The following is a 17,488-nucleotide window of genomic DNA, read 5'->3' as shown; positions in this document are numbered from 1 at the left end:
CAGGTTTGCATGCTTCCCAGATTATAGCTGGTTTCCCCTCCGAGTTATCATTAATCTGCATGTAAGTTTCAATAGCCCTTCTGATCTGCTCCATAACTTCTTTCCTGCTAACCAAATTCTCCCTCATTCTCCAGAAACAGGGTCCATCTCCAACCCTAAGGAGATATATCACTGTGAGAATTAAATAGCGATCGGACAGAGACAGTTGTTCTATCTCCATAGAGATAGTGCCACTCAGGTCCCCAGCAAATAGTCCAGTCTAGCATAAGACTTATGCGCAATCTCTCGTACTCGGATGTTTGACCCTCCATAAGTCGTACAACCCCCTAACTCTTGTAACCAATTGGGCCCCTTCCGGTGATATTGTCCCTGTTCCGGCGTGTCTGTGCTGAGCGATCCCACTCACTGTGCATTACTAAATTAAAATCTCCCCCAAGGATCACCCCCTGTTCTTTTGTGGCCATAATATCTGCTATAGCGCCCTGTAGACATTTTTCCTGCCCTTAATTTGTAGTGTAGATCGAGCCCACCATCACCATCTGCGCAACCACCTGTACCTGATATCCCAGCAGACGGCCTTTTATATCTGCTATCTTCGCTCCCACTTTCCCTGAGAAGGAACGTGCCCATTCCCCAACCAAAGTCCCAATGTCTTCACACGTAGGGTTATCAATATCAAAAAGCAAATATAGCACCCGGAAACATTACCTACAAAAGAACAAAAAAACAATAAGTGTCCCTGAAGTGTAGGAAGAGTCGGCCAGCTCGACCACAGTCTAGTGGATAAGTGTTGTCGGGAGACATAACTATCCCCCTAACTATCACCCTTAGAACTCGCCCCCTCCTCCCCCTGAACCACCCGGACACCTCATCAACCTATTGCCCTCAGGTAGGACTCTGTGAACTCTAATCTTCTGAGAGGTTTTCCAACAGGGCTCTTCTCTTAGATGCAATGGACTACGAGTGCGGCCTGGAGACTCCGGGCTAGGAACCACTCTTCTCCACCTCAAGTATCCCTCCACTTGCTTGTTACACTTTCCTGCACCAGTGTTCTCTCTTGTTGAGTGTCAATCTGCAACAATGTACATGCTTCTGTCAGGGAACGTAGATGATGCAATTGATCCGGTCAATGAAGCATTAGCCGAAATGCATGACCCCCATGTGTAAGGGGTCTTCTGCTCTCAAAAAGGCAGTTACCGGTTTGAACAACCTCTGATTGACAAGTGTGGATGCGGCCAAATCTTGAAAGAGCTGAATGTGGTTGCCCCTAAATGTCACTTGAGGGGTTGCTCTGGCTTCTTGCAGAATTCTTTCCTTGAGGGGGAAACTATGGACACATGTCAAGTTTTCTGCTGGCTGTGTTTGCTTTGGACCGCCTCTCCCCACTCTGTGCGTCCTGTTAAGATGGATCTCGTTTGCTGAAACGTCCCCTAGTATCTGGGCAAACAGGTTAAGGACGCATGTCTCCCTTATCCGCATCATGAGGCACTCCTTTAATCCGAATGTTGTTCCGTCTCAAGCGCTTCTCGAGATCCTCTGTGTGTGCCTGTAGGTCGAGGAGTGGCTCATTGAGACAAATCAGTCCCTGCTGCAGTTGTGTGATATCTTCTGCCTGTGTTGACCCCTGAGTCTCAAGAGTATCCACCCAAGCCCCAATTTCTTCCACATCTTTTCTGATGGCTTGCATCTCGCCTGAGAGGTCTATTTTAAGCTGTTGTATATATCCCTCAAGGAGGAGAGCAGGGATTCCAAATAGGGTTGTGTAACCGGGGCTTCCATATCTTCCCCTGGTGGTGAGGGTGCTCTACTTGCTGTATTCGGGGTGTCCCCTTCTTGTGAAGCAGTTTGCTTTGAGAACATCTCTTTGAACGTGCCCCCCTTTTTGGTGCGGCCCATCGTCATCTGGGCAGCTTCCTTCTTCCTGGGACCGGCACCAGTCACTACTCATATACACTGTTACAACGCAATAGGAGGCTTCCTAGATAGAATGCGGCCGAACTCTCACAATACTGACCGTGTCCCTGCTATGCAACTGCCCAATCTAGGCCTCTTGTGACATCCCTGGCCTCCCCGGTTACCTACTGTGGCCTGTAGGAATTGGCGTGTGTTGACGTTTCCCAGCTTCAATGTCCAAAGGTCCAACATCATGCCCCACTGCCTTTAATTCTTTAGTGCCCCCTTCAATAATCTCCAGCTCTGGCAAATGCCCCAGTGCTCTCTCCTCAACTCTTTCTCCACTAATGCGACCTTCACACCCTCTACAGGCGTCTGTCGGCTCTATTCCGACCGCTTTAGTTGGGCTTTATGATACGACTGAGTTGGGGCATCCGGGCCACTTCCGTCTGGAGCACATGTAAAACTAGCTGTCCTTTCAGCTCCAAGCATTGGACGCTGTCACTCGCATCCTGAACTTCAGCGCCACCTCTTTCCTGGTCTTCTGGGACTACCAAGCACCCACGCTCATTAAGTCCCTGTGTCAGTTACATATATTCTCCGTGCTTCGACTGAGGGCCCCACCCCCCTTTAGCTGCTTTTATAGCAGGAGTTCTGAAAACAATAAGAACAATAATACCAGTAAATCAGAAAGCTGTACATTACCAAAACACTCATTTTGATCAGATCCTAGTAGATTGATAGCTACCTTTGAAATTCTTAGCTAGTCCTGGACAGAAGCCACCTTGCTGCATCAATCCAGGTATCCCTTCAGCTTCTTTCACTTGCAACTGTATGCGATGCTCCCAGAGTTCTAAAAAAGAATCAGTGTCCAACTAACTCACTAAGTGTACCTGAACCAGGAGACATGCTGTAGAATCATTCAATTTTATGTGCAGGAGGCTGTATAAGTACATGGATATGGTTCTTATCTCTGCTGCTACAATTTCCTGAAGTAAACGTATCCATGAAAAATTCCTTTCCATGTGATCGTCTTGCACATTTTGTTACCAATCTATGAAAATTAGTCTGTGAAAAAAATTTCAGTTTCAAAGTAGTGGCCTCATTGGTCTGCGTAATTTACAGAGTTACCTAATGGGGTAAGGCCGTTGCCTTTGAATGAACCCTCTCACTCAAACCCTGTCAATAGCGACAGAGGAGTGATCTTCCCCATTGGCTTGTATTGCTTAAATATAGGTTTGCATCCTTAATTATTCTACCAATACTTTGGCAGGCATTGAATTTATTTTGTATTATTCTTAGGTGAGCTCATTCAGCAAAGAATAAAAAAATGTACCCAGTGTAGAGTGCAGTAAAACAGACTTTTTGAACTTGACTTTACAATAAATCTGGATTTTTTCACACTTTACAATTTGCTGTCGAGTGAGCTCACCTCTTTTGCACCAGAGTCCCGCAGCAGCTTTATAATAGGAGAGATTGTATTCCCTCGCACTATGGAATCATCCACAAGGACGACCCTTTTGCCAGCAAAGTTATCCGATAAGACTCCAAATTTTTTGGCGACTCCCAGCTGCCGTAATCTCATATTTGGCTGGATAAAGGTTCTCCCAACATAGCGATTTTTACAGAGGACTTCCACATACTGCAACCCACACTGCAGACGAGGGGAACAAAGTTAGAGCATTTAAATATACAGTCAGGTGTGCAATTTAATATAGGCACAAGAAAAATGTATGTTTGAGAAATATTTCCAATGATCTTATCAACACAATATTGGAATAACTGATTACAATGCATGATTACCTTCTCTGCGTAACCCAGTGCTGCTGGTGTTGCAGACTCAGGCACAGTGCTGACTATGTCTGCTTCCACTGGTGCTTCAATTGCCAACTGCTGCCCACATCTCCGTCTTACTGAATACACCATCTGGCCTTAAAGTTAAGAGAGACTGATAGGTAAAACAAAAATATACAATTTATCAATAACAATAAAAGGTCAAATTAATAGGCCCATAAATTGTGACTATAAATAGCACACTCTTCCAAATTTCATAGCACTGTGTTTACAAAATGTAGGAAAGTGGATTATTAATTTGGGTGGACACCGACCTCGAAAGATAAGGGCACCACCTGCTAGAGGTCACAAAAAATAAATAATACATCTGTGCCCACTCCCTAGTAATGTGACATGAAGCAGCCAGGTTTTAATCAAAGGCAATGTGTATAGTATTTAAGCTGTGCATACAAAGTAAAAAAAGTCACAGAAAAAGTAAAACTGCACAGCCAATTTAAAAATGAAAAGAAAAATGTAGCGAGAAAAAAAAATTAAATAAAGGGAACTGGAGATATGATTTTTTTTAAAGGATTAAATTAAAACCGCAACATAAAGCGCAAAGTACCAATGGTAGTTTATAAAAGTGGCAGACTTGAACTTAGGTGGGCTCGAGACCGAATGAGATTGTGCCCTAGTTGCATACAAGAAGATTTATCCAGGGAAAAGTTTGGAAGAAAAAAAATCGAAAAGGTTTGAGTCCCACTTAAGAAAGGGTCTTTGCCACTATTTTGAGATGAAAATGCTCCATGAGTGGGCTACCTATGAAATTGTAGCAACTGCTGGGAGCATGTTCTTGCAGAAGCTCTGAACCTTTGGAAATTAATTGCAGAACATTGTTTGAGTCCAAAAGCAGAATGGGAGTTAGTTGTTTTTAGGTTTTGCCTCGCCAAAAAGATGCGCTCTGCGCATCTTTTTCGCGCAGGCGAAAACCTGATGAGAATTGTAGTGTGCTTTGGGTCGGCCCTCCTCATTCATTGGCTGGCTCCGTAAATGGAGCCTTGCCATTGGACGAGGGGCCTGTCCGTCAATGCCGGACCAGACACGGGGGCGTTCCCGACATTCTTTGGCTTTTGCCGACGTCACGCGACGCCGGGAACGCCCCCGATTCTGTTCCGGCATTGCCGGCACCTCCCTTGCTCCCCCTCCCGCTTGTTTTGGTGCCCGTCTTCTGCTCCGGCCGGCCGTCGTCAGCTCTCTCCTCCCCCTTTCCCGCCCCCTCCCGCTTCTCTCTGATGCCCGCCTTCCGGTGAGACACTGTGATGAATGCCACTGAAAGCCCTGGATGGACTGGGCTGGGTCCGGGTCAGTCTGCTCGGTAGTGGGCTGACTAAAGCGTGAACGCTTGAAAACAGCTTGAAACATTGAAAGAACATATTTGAACCAGCCTTTGACAATAAATTATGACGTAATGCAGCTAACACAAATGTAACGTGTGAAACTGCAGACTGTTATGTTCAGCCAGAGTGGAGCTTCAGAGTGGAGCTTCAGAGTGCAGAGTGGAGCTTCAGAGTGGAGCTTCAGAGTGGAGCTTCAGAGTGCAGAGTGGAGCTTCAGAGTGCAGAGTGGAGCTTCAGAGTGCAGAGTGGAGCTTCAGAGTGCAGAGTGGAGCTTCAGAGTGGAGCTTCAGAGTGCAGAGTGGAGCTTCAGAGTGGAGCTTCAGAGTGCAGAGTGGAGCTTCAGAGTGGAGCTTCAGAGTGCAGAGTGGAGCTTCAGAGTGGAGCTTCAGAGTGCAGAGTGGAGCTTCAGAGTGCAGCTTCAGAGTGGAGCTTCAGAGTGCAGAGTGGAGCTTCAGAGTGGAGCTTCAGAGTGGAGCTTCAGAGTGGAGCTTCAGAGTGCAGAGTGGAGCTTCAGAGTGGAGCTTCAGAGTGCATCAGAGTGCAGAGTGGAGCTTCAGAGTGCAGAGTGGAGCTTCAGAGTGCAGAGTGGAGCTTCAGAGTGCAGAGTGGAGCTTCAGAGTGGAGCTTCAGAGTGCAGAGTGGAGCTTCAGAGTGCAGAGTGGAGCTTCAGAGTGCAGAGTGGAGCTTCAGAGTGGAGCTTCAGAGTGCAGAGTGGAGCTTCAGAGTGGAGCTTCAGAGTGCAGAGTGGAGCTTCAGAGTGCAGAGTGGAGCTTCAGAGTGCAGAGTGGAGCTTCAGAGTGCAGAGTGGAGCTTCAGAGTGCAGAGTGGAGCTTCAGAGTGCAGAGTGGAGCTTCAGAGTGCAGAGTGGAGCTTCAGAGTGCAGCTTCAGAGTGCAGAGTGGAGCTTCAGAGTGCAGCTTCAGAGTGCAGAGTGGAGCTTCAGAGTGGAGCTTCAGAGTGCAGAGTGGAGCTTCAGAGTGGAGCTTCAGAGTGCAGAGTGGAGCTTCAGAGTGCAGAGTGGAGCTTCAGAGTGGAGCTTCAGAGTGGAGCTTCAGAGTGGAGCTTCAGAGTGGAGCTGCAGATTCAGAGTGGAGCTGCAGATTCAGAGTGGAGCTGCAGATTCAGAGTGGAGCTGCAGATTCAGAGTGGAGCTGCAGATTCAGAGTGGAGCTGCAGATTCAGAGTGGAGCTGCAGATTCAGAGTGGAGCTGCAGATTCAGAGTGGAGCTGCAGATTCAGAGTGGAGCTGCAGAGTGGAGCTTCAGAGTGGAGCTTCAGAGTGGAGCTTCAGAGTGGCGCTTCAGAGTGGAGCTTCAGAGTGCAGAGTGGAGCTTCAGAGTGGAGCTTCAGAGTGCAGAGTGGAGCTTCAGAGTGCAGAGTGGAGCTTCAGAGTGGAGCTTCAGAGTGCAGAGTGGAGCTTCAGAGTGGAGCTTCAGAGTGCAGAGTGGAGCTTCAGAGTGGAGCTTCAGAGTGCAGAGTGGAGCTTCAGAGTGGAGCTTCAGAGTGCAGAGTGGAGCTTCAGAGTGGAGCTTCAGAGTGCAGAGTGGAGCTTCAGAGTGGAGCTTCAGAGTGCAGAGTGGAGCTTCAGAGTGCAGAGTGGAGCTTCAGAGTGGAGCTTCAGAGTGCAGAGTGGAGCTTCAGAGTGCAGAGTGGAGCTTCAGAGTGCAGAGTGGAGCTTCAGAGTGCAGAGTGGAGCTTCAGAGTGCAGCTTCAGAGTGCAGAGTGGAGCTTCAGAGTGCAGCTTCAGAGTGCAGAGTGGAGCTTCAGAGTGGAGCTTCAGAGTGCAGAGTGGAGCTTCAGAGTGGAGCTTCAGAGTGCAGAGTGGAGCTTCAGAGTGCAGAGTGGAGCTTCAGAGTGGAGCTTCAGAGTGCAGAGTGGAGCTTCAGAGTGGAGCTTCAGAGTGCAGAGTGGAGCTTCAGAGTGGAGCTTCAGAGTGCAGAGTGGAGCTTCAGAGTGCAGAGTGGAGCTTCAGAGTGGAGCTTCAGAGTGGAGCTTCAGAGTGGAGCTTCAGAGTGGAGCTTCAGAGTGGAGCTTCAGAGTGGAGCTTCAGAGTGCAGAGTGGAGCTTCAGAGTGGAGCTTCAGAGTGGAGCTTCAGAGTGGAGCTTCAGAGTGGAGCTTCAGAGTGGAGCTTCAGAGTGGAGCTTCAGAGTGGAGCTTCAGAGTGCAGAGTGGAGCTTCAGAGTGGAGCTTCAGAGTGCAGAGTGGAGCTTCAGAGTGGAGCTTCAGAGTGCAGAGTGGAGCTTCAGAGTGGAGCTTCAGAGTGCAGAGTGGAGCTTCAGAGTGGAGCTTCAGAGTGCAGAGTGGAGCTTCAGAGTGGAGCTTCAGAGTGCAGAGTGGAGCTTCAGAGTGGAGCTTCAGAGTGCAGAGTGGAGCTTCAGAGTGGAGCTTCAGAGTGCAGAGTGGAGCTTCAGAGTGCAGAGTGGAGCTTCAGAGTGGAGCTTCAGAGTGGAGCTTCAGAGTGGAGCTTCAGAGTGGAGCTTCAGAGTGGAGCTTCAGAGTGGAGCTTCAGAGTGGAGCTTCAGAGTGGAGCTTCAGAGTGCAGAGTGGAGCTTCAGAGTGCAGAGTGGAGCTTCAGAGTGCAGAGTGGAGCTTCAGATTCAGAGTGGAGCTGCAGATTCAGAGTGGAGCTGCAGAGTGGAGCTTCAGAGTGGAGCTTCAGAGTGGAGCTTCAGAGTGGCGCTTCAGAGTGGAGCTTCAGAGTGGCGCTTCAGAGTGGCGCTTCAGAGTGGAGCTTCAGAGTGGAGCTTCAGAGTGGCGCTTCAGAGTGGCGCTTCAGAGTGGAGCTTCAGAGTGGAGCTTCAGAGTGGAGCTTCAGAGTGGAGCTTCAGAGTGGAGCTTCAGAGTGGAGCTTCAGAGTGGAGCTTCAGAGTGGAGCTTCAGAGTGGAGCTTCAGAGTGGAGCTTCAGAGTGGAGCTTCAGAGTGGAGCTTCAGAGTGGAGCTTCAGAGTGGAGCTTCAGAGTGGAGCTTCAGAGTGGAGCTTCAGAGTGGAGCTTCAGAGTGGAGCTTCAGAGTGGCGCTTCAGAGTGGCGCTTCAGAGTGGAGCTTCAGAGTGGCGCTTCAGAGTGGCGCTTCAGAGTGGCGCTTCAGAGTGGCGCTTCAGAGTGGCGCTTCAGAGTGGCGCTTCTGAGTGGCGCTTCAGAGTGGCGCTTCAGAGTGGCGCTTCAGAGTGGAGCTTCAGAGTGCAGAGTGGAGCTTCAGAGTGCAGAGTGGAGCTTCAGAGTGGAGCTTCAGAGTGCAGAGTGGAGCTTCAGAGTGGAGCTTCAGAGTGCAGAGTGGAGCTTCAGAGTGGAGCTTCAGAGTGGAGCTTCAGAGTGGAGCTTCAGAGTGCAGAGTGGAGCTTCAGAGTGCAGAGTGGAGCTTCAGAGTGCAGAGTGCAGCTTCAGAGTGCAGAGTGGAGCTTCAGAGTGGAGCTTCAGAGTGCAGAGTGGAGCTTCAGAGTGGAGCTTCAGAGTGCAGAGTGGAGCTTCAGAGTGGAGCTTCAGAGTGGAGCTTCAGAGTGGAGCTTCAGAGTGGCGCTTCAGAGTGGCGCTTCAGAGTGGAGCTTCAGAGTGGAGCTTCAGAGTGGAGCTTCAGAGTGGCGCTTCAGAGTGGAGCTTCAGAGTGCAGAGTGGAGCTTCAGAGTGCAGAGTGGAGCTTCAGAGTGGAGCTTCAGAGTGCAGAGTGGAGCTTCAGAGTGGAGCTTCAGAGTGCAGAGTGGAGCTTCAGAGTGGAGCTTCAGAGTGGAGCTTCAGAGTGGAGCTGCAGATTCAGAGTGGAGCTTCAGAGTGCAGAGTGGAGCTTCAGAGTGGAGCTTCAGAGTGGAGCTTCAGAGTGGAGCTTCAGAGTGGAGCTTCAGAGTGGAGCTTCAGAGTGGAGCTTCAGAGTGGAGCTTCAGAGTGGAGCTTCAGAGTGGAGCTTCAGAGTGGAGCTTCAGAGTGGAGCTTCAGAGTGGAGCTTCAGAGTGGAGCTTCAGAGTGGAGCTTCAGAGTGGAGCTTCAGAGTGGAGCTTCAGAGTGGAGCTTCAGAGTGGAGCTTCAGAGTGGCGCTTCAGAGTGGCGCTTCAGAGTGGAGCTTCAGAGTGGCGCTTCAGAGTGGCGCTTCAGAGTGGCGCTTCAGAGTGGCGCTTCAGAGTGGCGCTTCAGAGTGGCGCTTCTGAGTGGCGCTTCTGAGTGGCGCTTCAGAGTGGCGCTTCAGAGTGGCGCTTCAGAGTGGAGCTTCAGAGTGCAGAGTGGAGCTTCAGAGTGCAGAGTGGAGCTTCAGAGTGGAGCTTCAGAGTGCAGAGTGGAGCTTCAGAGTGGAGCTTCAGAGTGCAGAGTGGAGCTTCAGAGTGGAGCTTCAGAGTGGAGCTTCAGAGTGGAGCTTCAGAGTGCAGAGTGGAGCTTCAGAGTGCAGAGTGGAGCTTCAGAGTGCAGAGTGCAGCTTCAGAGTGCAGAGTGGAGCTTCAGAGTGGAGCTTCAGAGTGCAGAGTGGAGCTTCAGAGTGGAGCTTCAGAGTGCAGAGTGGAGCTTCAGAGTGGAGCTTCAGAGTGGAGCTTCAGAGTGGAGCTTCAGAGTGGCGCTTCAGAGTGGCGCTTCAGAGTGGCGCTTCAGAGTGGAGCTTCAGAGTGGAGCTTCAGAGTGGCGCTTCAGAGTGGAGCTTCAGAGTGCAGAGTGGAGCTTCAGAGTGCAGAGTGGAGCTTCAGAGTGGAGCTTCAGAGTGCAGAGTGGAGCTTCAGAGTGGAGCTTCAGAGTGCAGAGTGGAGCTTCAGAGTGGAGCTTCAGAGTGGAGCTTCAGAGTGGAGCTTCAGAGTGCAGAGTGGAGCTTCAGAGTGCAGAGTGGAGCTTCAGAGTGCAGAGTGCAGCTTCAGAGTGCAGAGTGGAGCTTCAGAGTGGAGCTTCAGAGTGCAGAGTGGAGCTTCAGAGTGGAGCTTCAGAGTGCAGAGTGGAGCTTCAGAGTGCAGAGTGGAGCTTCAGAGTGCAGAGTGGAGCTTCAGAGTGGAGCTTCAGAGTGGAGCTGCAGAGTGGAGCTTCAGAGTGGAGCTGCAGAGTGGAGCTTCAGAGTGCAGAGTGGAGCTTCAGAGTGCAGAGTGGAGCTTCAGAGTGCAGAGTGGAGCTTCAGAGTGCAGAGTGGAGCTTCAGAGTGCAGAGTGGAGCTTCAGAGTGCAGAGTGGAGCTTCAGAGTGCAGAGTGGAGCTTCAGAGTGCAGCTTCAGAGTGCAGAGTGCAGAGTGGAGCTTCAGAGTGGAGCTTCAGAGTGGAGCTTCAGAGTGGAGCTTCAGAGTGGAGCTTCAGAGTGGAGCTTCAGAGTGGAGCTTCAGAGTGGAGCTTCAGAGTGGAGCTTCAGAGTGGAGCTTCAGAGTGGAGCTTCAGAGTGGAGCTTCAGAGTGGAGCTTCAGAGTGGAGCTTCAGAGTGGAGCTTCAGAGTGGAGCTTCAGAGTGGAGCTTCAGAGTGGAGCTTCAGAGTGGAGCTTCAGAGTGGAGCTTCAGAGTGGAGCTTCAGAGTGCAGAGTGGAGCTTCAGAGTGGAGCTTCAGAGTGGAGCTTCAGAGTGCAGAGTGGAGCTTCAGAGTGCAGAGTGGAGCTTCAGAGTGCAGAGTGGAGCTTCAGAGTGCAGAGTGGAGCTTCAGAGTGGAGCTGCAGATTCAGAGTGGAGCTGCAGATTCAGAGTGGAGCTGCAGATTCAGAGTGGAGCTGCAGATTCGAGCTTCAGAGTGGAGCTTCAGAGTGGAGCTTCAGAGTGGAGCTTCAGAGTGGAGCTTCAGAGTGGAGCTTCAGAGTGGAGCTTCAGAGTGGAGCTTCAGAGTGGAGCTTCAGAGTGGAGCTTCAGAGTGGAGCTTCAGAGTGGAGCTTCAGAGTGGAGCTTCAGAGTGGAGCTTCAGAGTGGAGCTTCAGAGTACAGAGTGGAGCTTCAGAGTGCAGAGTGGAGCTTCAGAGTGCAGAGTGGAGCTTCAGAGTGCAGAGTGGAGCTTCAGAGTGCAGAGTGGAGCTTCAGAGTGCAGAGTGGAGCTTCAGAGTGGAGCTTCAGAGTGGAGCTTCAGAGTGGAGCTTCAGAGTGGAGCTTCAGAGTGGAGCTTCAGAGTGGAGCTTCAGAGTGGAGCTTCAGAGTGGAGCTTCAGAGTGGAGCTTCAGAGTGGAGCTTCAGAGTGGAGCTTCAGAGTGGAGCTTCAGAGTGGAGCTTCAGAGTGGAGCTTCAGAGTGGAGCTTCAGAGTGGAGCTTCAGAGTGGAGCTTCAGAGTGGAGCTTCAGAGTGTCAAGAGCAATGCCAATAGCTCTAACTTTAACAAAGGCAAAACCATTGCATTGTAAATGCTTGTTTCGGAGGTGCGAGGAGCCTTGACTGGGACAAAGCTAAAATTCAATACAATGCTATGAAACTGCCAGCTGGAAAGTTTTTCCTAAGGGTCCACCTCAAGCTCTGGAGGAAAAGTTTTCAAACGTTTCCAAACTTTTTTCTGGTGCCCTAACAATCACGGTAGTACAATTCTAAGGACCCCAGGATCTTCAGGGAGGCCACTTCAAGACTCTCAGGGTGTCAAGACAGAGGCCAAGATTAAAGTCCAGTTCCAGCCCAGTGTCACTTTACTTCTGGATACTTTAGTAAAACAACCTTTTCAGCTTGTTGTGTCCCTGTAGCCACACAGGCGGTCAGCAAGCGGACACATGCATTACACTTCATTATATTGTCTACAAAAGGGAGCAGGTCCAGTCCTTAGGTACTCCTCTCAGACCGCAGGTCCAGTCTTCTTCTGAAGGTCAAGAAACTGTTCTAAGAAGGTGCCTTGGAGTGACACATGTATGCCTGGCACGAGAAATGGGTTGGGGTGGCTCCTGGGCACTCCTTAACCAATAGGGTAAAATTTCCTGGGGTAAACTTACCCAACATTCACTTGGAACACGACAGGCCAGTGTTCATGGCAGGTTACAGTAAAAACTACCTGCAAGCTCCCCATGATTTGAGATGATTAAACCTTAAGTCCAAGGCAATTTATTGGTGTTTGTGTTGTAAATGGGCCCTTTTCGTTTGACCCCCCTCTAGTTTCGCATTGTTTTTTGGGACTCACTTGCTGGTAACCTTGAACTCTAACACTGGGGCACTGCTGTACCGTGGCCAGTGTGTGTGTCTGCTCTTGCCATAAAACAGGTAGACATTGACCTAAAAGCTGATTGGTAGGTTGGCACTAGAGTGCCCGGCTTCATGGTGGCCGAACCACTGTGAAGTTCCTTGCGCCAGGCTCATAATCCTGCATTATCTACCTTATACAGTTGAAATCCAGGTACAAAACATACTAATATGAAGATCTGATTCACTATGCCATTTGTGGTGGCCGGTTCCTTCCCTAACCTACCTGAATTCCTGCCCTCTTGCCATCAAGTGCCGCCCTCCTGCAATGGCAATGAAGCGGTAGGCGCCAGGCGAGGTGAGACAGGGTGAAGGCATGGATGTGGCACCCCTGTCTCAGAAACTGACTCGGACACTGGAGGAGCCAGGGTGGCGACTGGCAATCATTGTAACTGCCTGCTCATGCCGCTTACTGTGCTACTGCCACCGGGAGGGCGGGCTGCAGTGACCTAGCCCCGAGGACACTACACCAGAGCCTCGGGCCTAGTGCGGGCCGCTCAAACTTCGTTTGAGTGGCGGATCCCCGTCTAGTGCTCAGAATCACTTAGAGCCCAGCCCTGGGCCACCCCTTGAGAATCCGGGGAAACGGAGGCAGATTCACACTGCGTGGGAGAGTGACCACCGGAGACTGCGGTCAACGTCTACTGGGAGAGGGGGGTGTAGGTACGTGGCGTGGCTCGGGAGGCCGCCGAGGGCCTAAGATATTCATCCTTTCATATGCCCGCTGTGTTGCTGACTGGGTCTCACTGTGGCACACTGATGCATTGGGGCTTTCCGGTTGCCGCGGCTACGTTATAAATCATCTCTTTGGGCTCCCACCTGTGTTTTGCAGGTCAATGTCCTTGTACAGCCCTGCTCCGGCCCGTACAGGGATACAGACTGTAGGTCCTACTGAGGTGGGCACTTGCAGGCGGGCTAACGGCGCTACCCCCACGAGTGGGCCATATAAGTGACATTCCAGTACATCAATCTCCTGGAAATTGCCACCCACCCATAATGGGGAAAATTACAACGTTTGCTGATCAGGCAGAGGTACCCATCGATGTTGTCAGACCACATATCCATTCTCTCCTTCTGAAAATGTAACAGAGCCTATCCTCAATTGATGTTAAAGAAAAACCAGGGAACCCTACTCACGATGGAACCAGGTTAAGTATTTTAAGAAAACAGTGGTTCCTGTGGAATAGATACTTAATAGTAATTAGAAAGACAAAGCGTAAATCGCATATATAGGCAGGGGTTGTGTGAGATGTCAGATAGAAAGAATTACAGATACACTGATTCGGTTGTTCAATGATTGTATTGAAAATTAAATTATGGTGAAAAATTTCATACATATAGTAACAAGTATTTACGGTCGTGTAATGTGTCTCAAGTGAAATTATGAACCAAAGATAAGAATAACATTTGTGTGACAATATACGCAAGGTTTCAAATAAACTTTGTTTACAAAAGCGGCCACTTTCTTTTTTCAAAATACTTAACATCTATATAATGATAGAATGCCAGTTTTAATGGTTCGCTTTTCTCATTTGTCGATGGCGTTTCGACCCTAATAAGGAAGTAGGGTCTCTTCAGGACCCACGATGTGGGGGACATCTGGGAAAGTAGAGAGATATGTGTTTAGAATTAAGCCCCATTCAGGGTTTGGGCGCTGTATTTAGAGAATTGGGGGCTGGAAAATTAGAGAGGCACATTTATACACTGAGGACTATATTGCTAAGATTACTAACGGACCGTCTTTATTTACGAATCTACCAAATAACAGTACAAGCCTGAGACAACAGTTGCTGGATAAATTAGGGAAAACTAAGAAAAAACATGTCAGAACAGAATTGCATGCACGAATGTTAACAGATTATTTAAGGGCAGGCATAATTCCACAGGGACTACAAGTAAGAAATGTACCAGGCATCTTTTGTGAGGATCCAAAATTTAAAGGGGGTTTTAGTAGCATCTCCACAACCTGTTCACACCACTGGATGGTGGTAGGGGTGGAGACAGCCATTGAACATGCAAAGGCAGAATTAAAGGAAATTGAAGAACTAGAAAAAGAAATACAGGGAGGTGATGGAGTAGAAGAGGCAAAGAAACTGTTGGAGAAATTGAACAAAACAATCGAAGACTTTAATGCTTTTGAATTAAAAAAAAGAAGGCAGATAAGGTAACAAAGGACATTAAGAATTTTTCAAAAGAAAAAGCTTACCCTTACCGTAGAGAGGTTTATTATAGCACATTGGGCAACCAAAATAGACAAAACACCTGGGGTAGGTACAGGAATAATAAACCGATAACTTTCTCCGAATCCTTTGGAGGCTCTAGTGATTCAGACGCACAATCAGGGCCAAGTCGCATAGATAACCATCCAGGACAACCTTTTTTAGACTGGGGTGGAAAGGCCAAAAGGAAAACATGACAACACCCGGGGGAGAGGCAAACGAGGAATAAATACTACCAGTGGGGTCCCCAACCTTACTAGCACAAAGTACCAGCACAATGGAAACTATGCCTATTTTTAACCTCTCCCAGCATGTACTATCGTCCTCTGAGACATCACTTCTGACAAAAGGTCTATCCTATGTAGTAACTGAACAAACCTACTTCTTTACCCTCAAAGCTGAATTATTTAAATTCTTTAGGAAAATGCGTTTGAAAATATTTTTCAAAGACGAGGAGAACCTTGCACAGGGCTCTGTGACAGGTCTCAGGCCACCCTCTACACTCAATCTGATCAAAGGCATGATACCCCATGAAGTGCTAACCTTTGAAAAATTGGTCTTGACGGGTATAGACAGACTTAAGAACACCAAAAGGTTTATACCCTACAACCTTACACAACAAGAAAGATATGCTTTGAACTCGCTACAAAATGACAAAACCATAATACTGAAACCCGCGGATAAAGGAGGTGGGATTGTCATCCAAGATCGTAAAGACTATGACAATGAGATAAATAAACAAATCAGAGAGGTTAAACACTACAAGAAACTGCAGGGGAATCCCCTACCAGAAATCAAGAAGGAGATATTAGAAATTACCGGAGTGTCTGAATGAGGGTTTCATTAATGATATGATATGATAAAGCAACTTATATAGCGCACGTTCACCAACGGTTTCTTGGCGCTTTCAGGACGAGCGAAAGACAGGGCTGCGAGGAGGAGAAATTAATTGTAGGCTTGGGAGAACAGCCAAGTCTTCAGAGCCCTCCTGAATAAAGGATAGGAGGGGGTGAGACGGAGATCAAGGGGGAGAGCATTCCAGAAACGGGGAGCTTGCGAGGCGAATCTTAATCCCCCAAATTTTTTGCGCTTAAAGGAACTGGTAGACAGTAGGTTAGAGCCTGAGGAACGGAGAGCTCGGGAGGGGGTGGAACGGTGGAGACGGGAAGCAATAAAAGCTGGACCTTGATGAGAGAGGGCCTGGTGAATCAAGCAGCCAACTTTGAAGAGGCTGCGCTGGACCACAGGGAGCCAGTGCAGGCTCCTCAAGAGAGGCTTAGCAGAGGTTGACCAAAAATGAGTCTCGCTGCCTGATTTTGAATGAGTTGAAGTTGATGAGATTGGTAAGCAGGGATACCAATATACATTGAGTTTACGTAATCAATTAGAGAAATTACTAAACCTAGAGTTACTTGGACTAGGGCATCATGGGTAAGGAATCTACTGATTTTTCTGATGCGGCGAAGATGGAAAAAGCATGCCGACATCAACTGATTTAATTTGAGGTCTCAGAGAGATCCTTACTGATGGTAACTCCTAGGCTCTTGACTGAATTGACCGTGCTCGGTGCGCCGCCCAGGGAGTGTGGCCAGAAATTAGAATGCCAGGGGTTTCCAGGGGGCCCAGTGAGAACCAGCTCAATCTTATCCGGGTTAAGTTTGAGCTGCTTAGCATTCATCCAACTGCTAATGAACGTCGTAGTCGACTGAACATTCTCAGTGGAGGTGAGGGAAGAATCAATATTAAAGATGAGCTGGAGGTCATCCGCATAGTTAAAGGTGACCACCGGCCTTTTCCGCAGTTCGGAGATGAGGGAAAAATATAAAGGTTAAATAGCAATGGGGAAAGCGAAGAGCCCTGGGGGACCCCACAAGTGAGGCCCTTTGCTTCAGACATGAAAGTAGTGAGGCGTACTGCTTGCTTTCGGTCTTGTAAAAACAAAGCGAGCCACCTAAGCGGGGTGCCCCGGATGCCGGCGTTCTCGACCCGAGGATGGCATGGTCGACTGTCGAACGCCGCCGACAGATCCAGGAGCACCAAGGCCTGAGAGATGTTTTGGTCCGCCCCCTTTTTAAGTTTGTCATGGACTGCCACGACAATAGACTCAGTGGAATGTTGAGGTCTAAAACCAGCCTGATGCGAGTCTAGGAACTGAGGACTTTCCAGAAAGGAGCCAAGGTAGTTGGTAACATGGGCCTCTAAGAGTTTACCTAAGAAAGGGAGCAGGGATATTGGATGAAAATTACTCAAGACCTCAGGGTCCGCCCCAGGTTTTTTGAGGATGGGAACGACAACTGCTGATTTGAATGGCTTAGGGACCACCCCAGAGCAGAGAGAGTTATTAAGCAAGGAAATAGATACATCAGGAAGATTAAGAAAGATTAGTAAAAAGGAGTTTGAATTTCTAAATACAGATAACCCTAGAACACAGGTATTGTATACATTACCAAAGATCCACAAAGATTCCACCAACCCCCCAGGTAGACCCATCTTGTCGGGCTGCGGTTCTGTTTTGGAACAGATTGGGCACTATATTGATTTCTTTATAAAGGATTTTATTTCTACTCAGGAAAGTCATGTTTAAGATACCATGCATATGATAAACTTGCTGGAAGGAAAACAATTTGATGCCTCCACGGATAGGTTAGCAACACTTGACATTACATCACTTTTTACGAACATTCCCCAAAATGACAGTATTGTGACTATAGAGAGACTTTTGGACTCAAGACCGAGACCACAACAGGTACCCACTTCTTTAATCATTTCACTACTGCACATCGCTTTACAGTCCAATTACTTTGTATCCCGAGGAGCCTACTATCAACAATGCTCCGCTACCAGTATGGTAGCTATTTTTGCACCAAATCTGGCAAACATATACATGGACTACATAGAGCAAACCTTTGTCCAGAGTAGTGTTAATCACTCACCAACAAGCCAACATTAAATGTTGGCATAGATATTTGGATGACATCATCTTGATCTGGGCGGAAAGTGAAAGTGACTTTCATGACTTTGTACTATACCTGAATACAGTGCAACCGCATCTGACTTTTACAGCTACCTTGCATAGATCAACCATAGCCTTCCTAGATTTGAACATTAAACACAAGGAAGGCCAAATCTA

The 17,488-nt window shown here is 48.7% G+C and overlaps 1 protein-coding gene across 1 annotated transcript in view; it reads right to left on the bottom strand.

Annotated features, from left to right (window-relative positions):
- The window catches only part of PPAT (phosphoribosyl pyrophosphate amidotransferase), a 334,080-nt gene that overhangs the window by 46,136 nt on the left and 270,456 nt on the right, over positions 1-17,488 (bottom strand). The window contains exons 8-9 of the mRNA XM_078678160.1: positions 3,697-3,824; positions 3,326-3,547 (exon numbers count right to left, since the gene is read on the bottom strand). Of these exons, the coding sequence (XP_078534286.1) occupies positions 3,326-3,547; positions 3,697-3,824 (350 nt within the window). The remainder of the gene's footprint in view (positions 1-3,325; positions 3,548-3,696; positions 3,825-17,488) is intronic.

Source organism: Lissotriton helveticus, chromosome 2_2 (assembly GCF_964261635.1).
Source record: "Lissotriton helveticus chromosome 2_2, aLisHel1.1, whole genome shotgun sequence".
NCBI classification, from domain to species: Eukaryota; Metazoa; Chordata; class Amphibia; order Caudata; family Salamandridae; genus Lissotriton; species Lissotriton helveticus.
The sequence above is the reverse complement of the archived record's forward strand: the minus strand, read 5'-3'. Positions and strand labels throughout refer to the sequence as shown.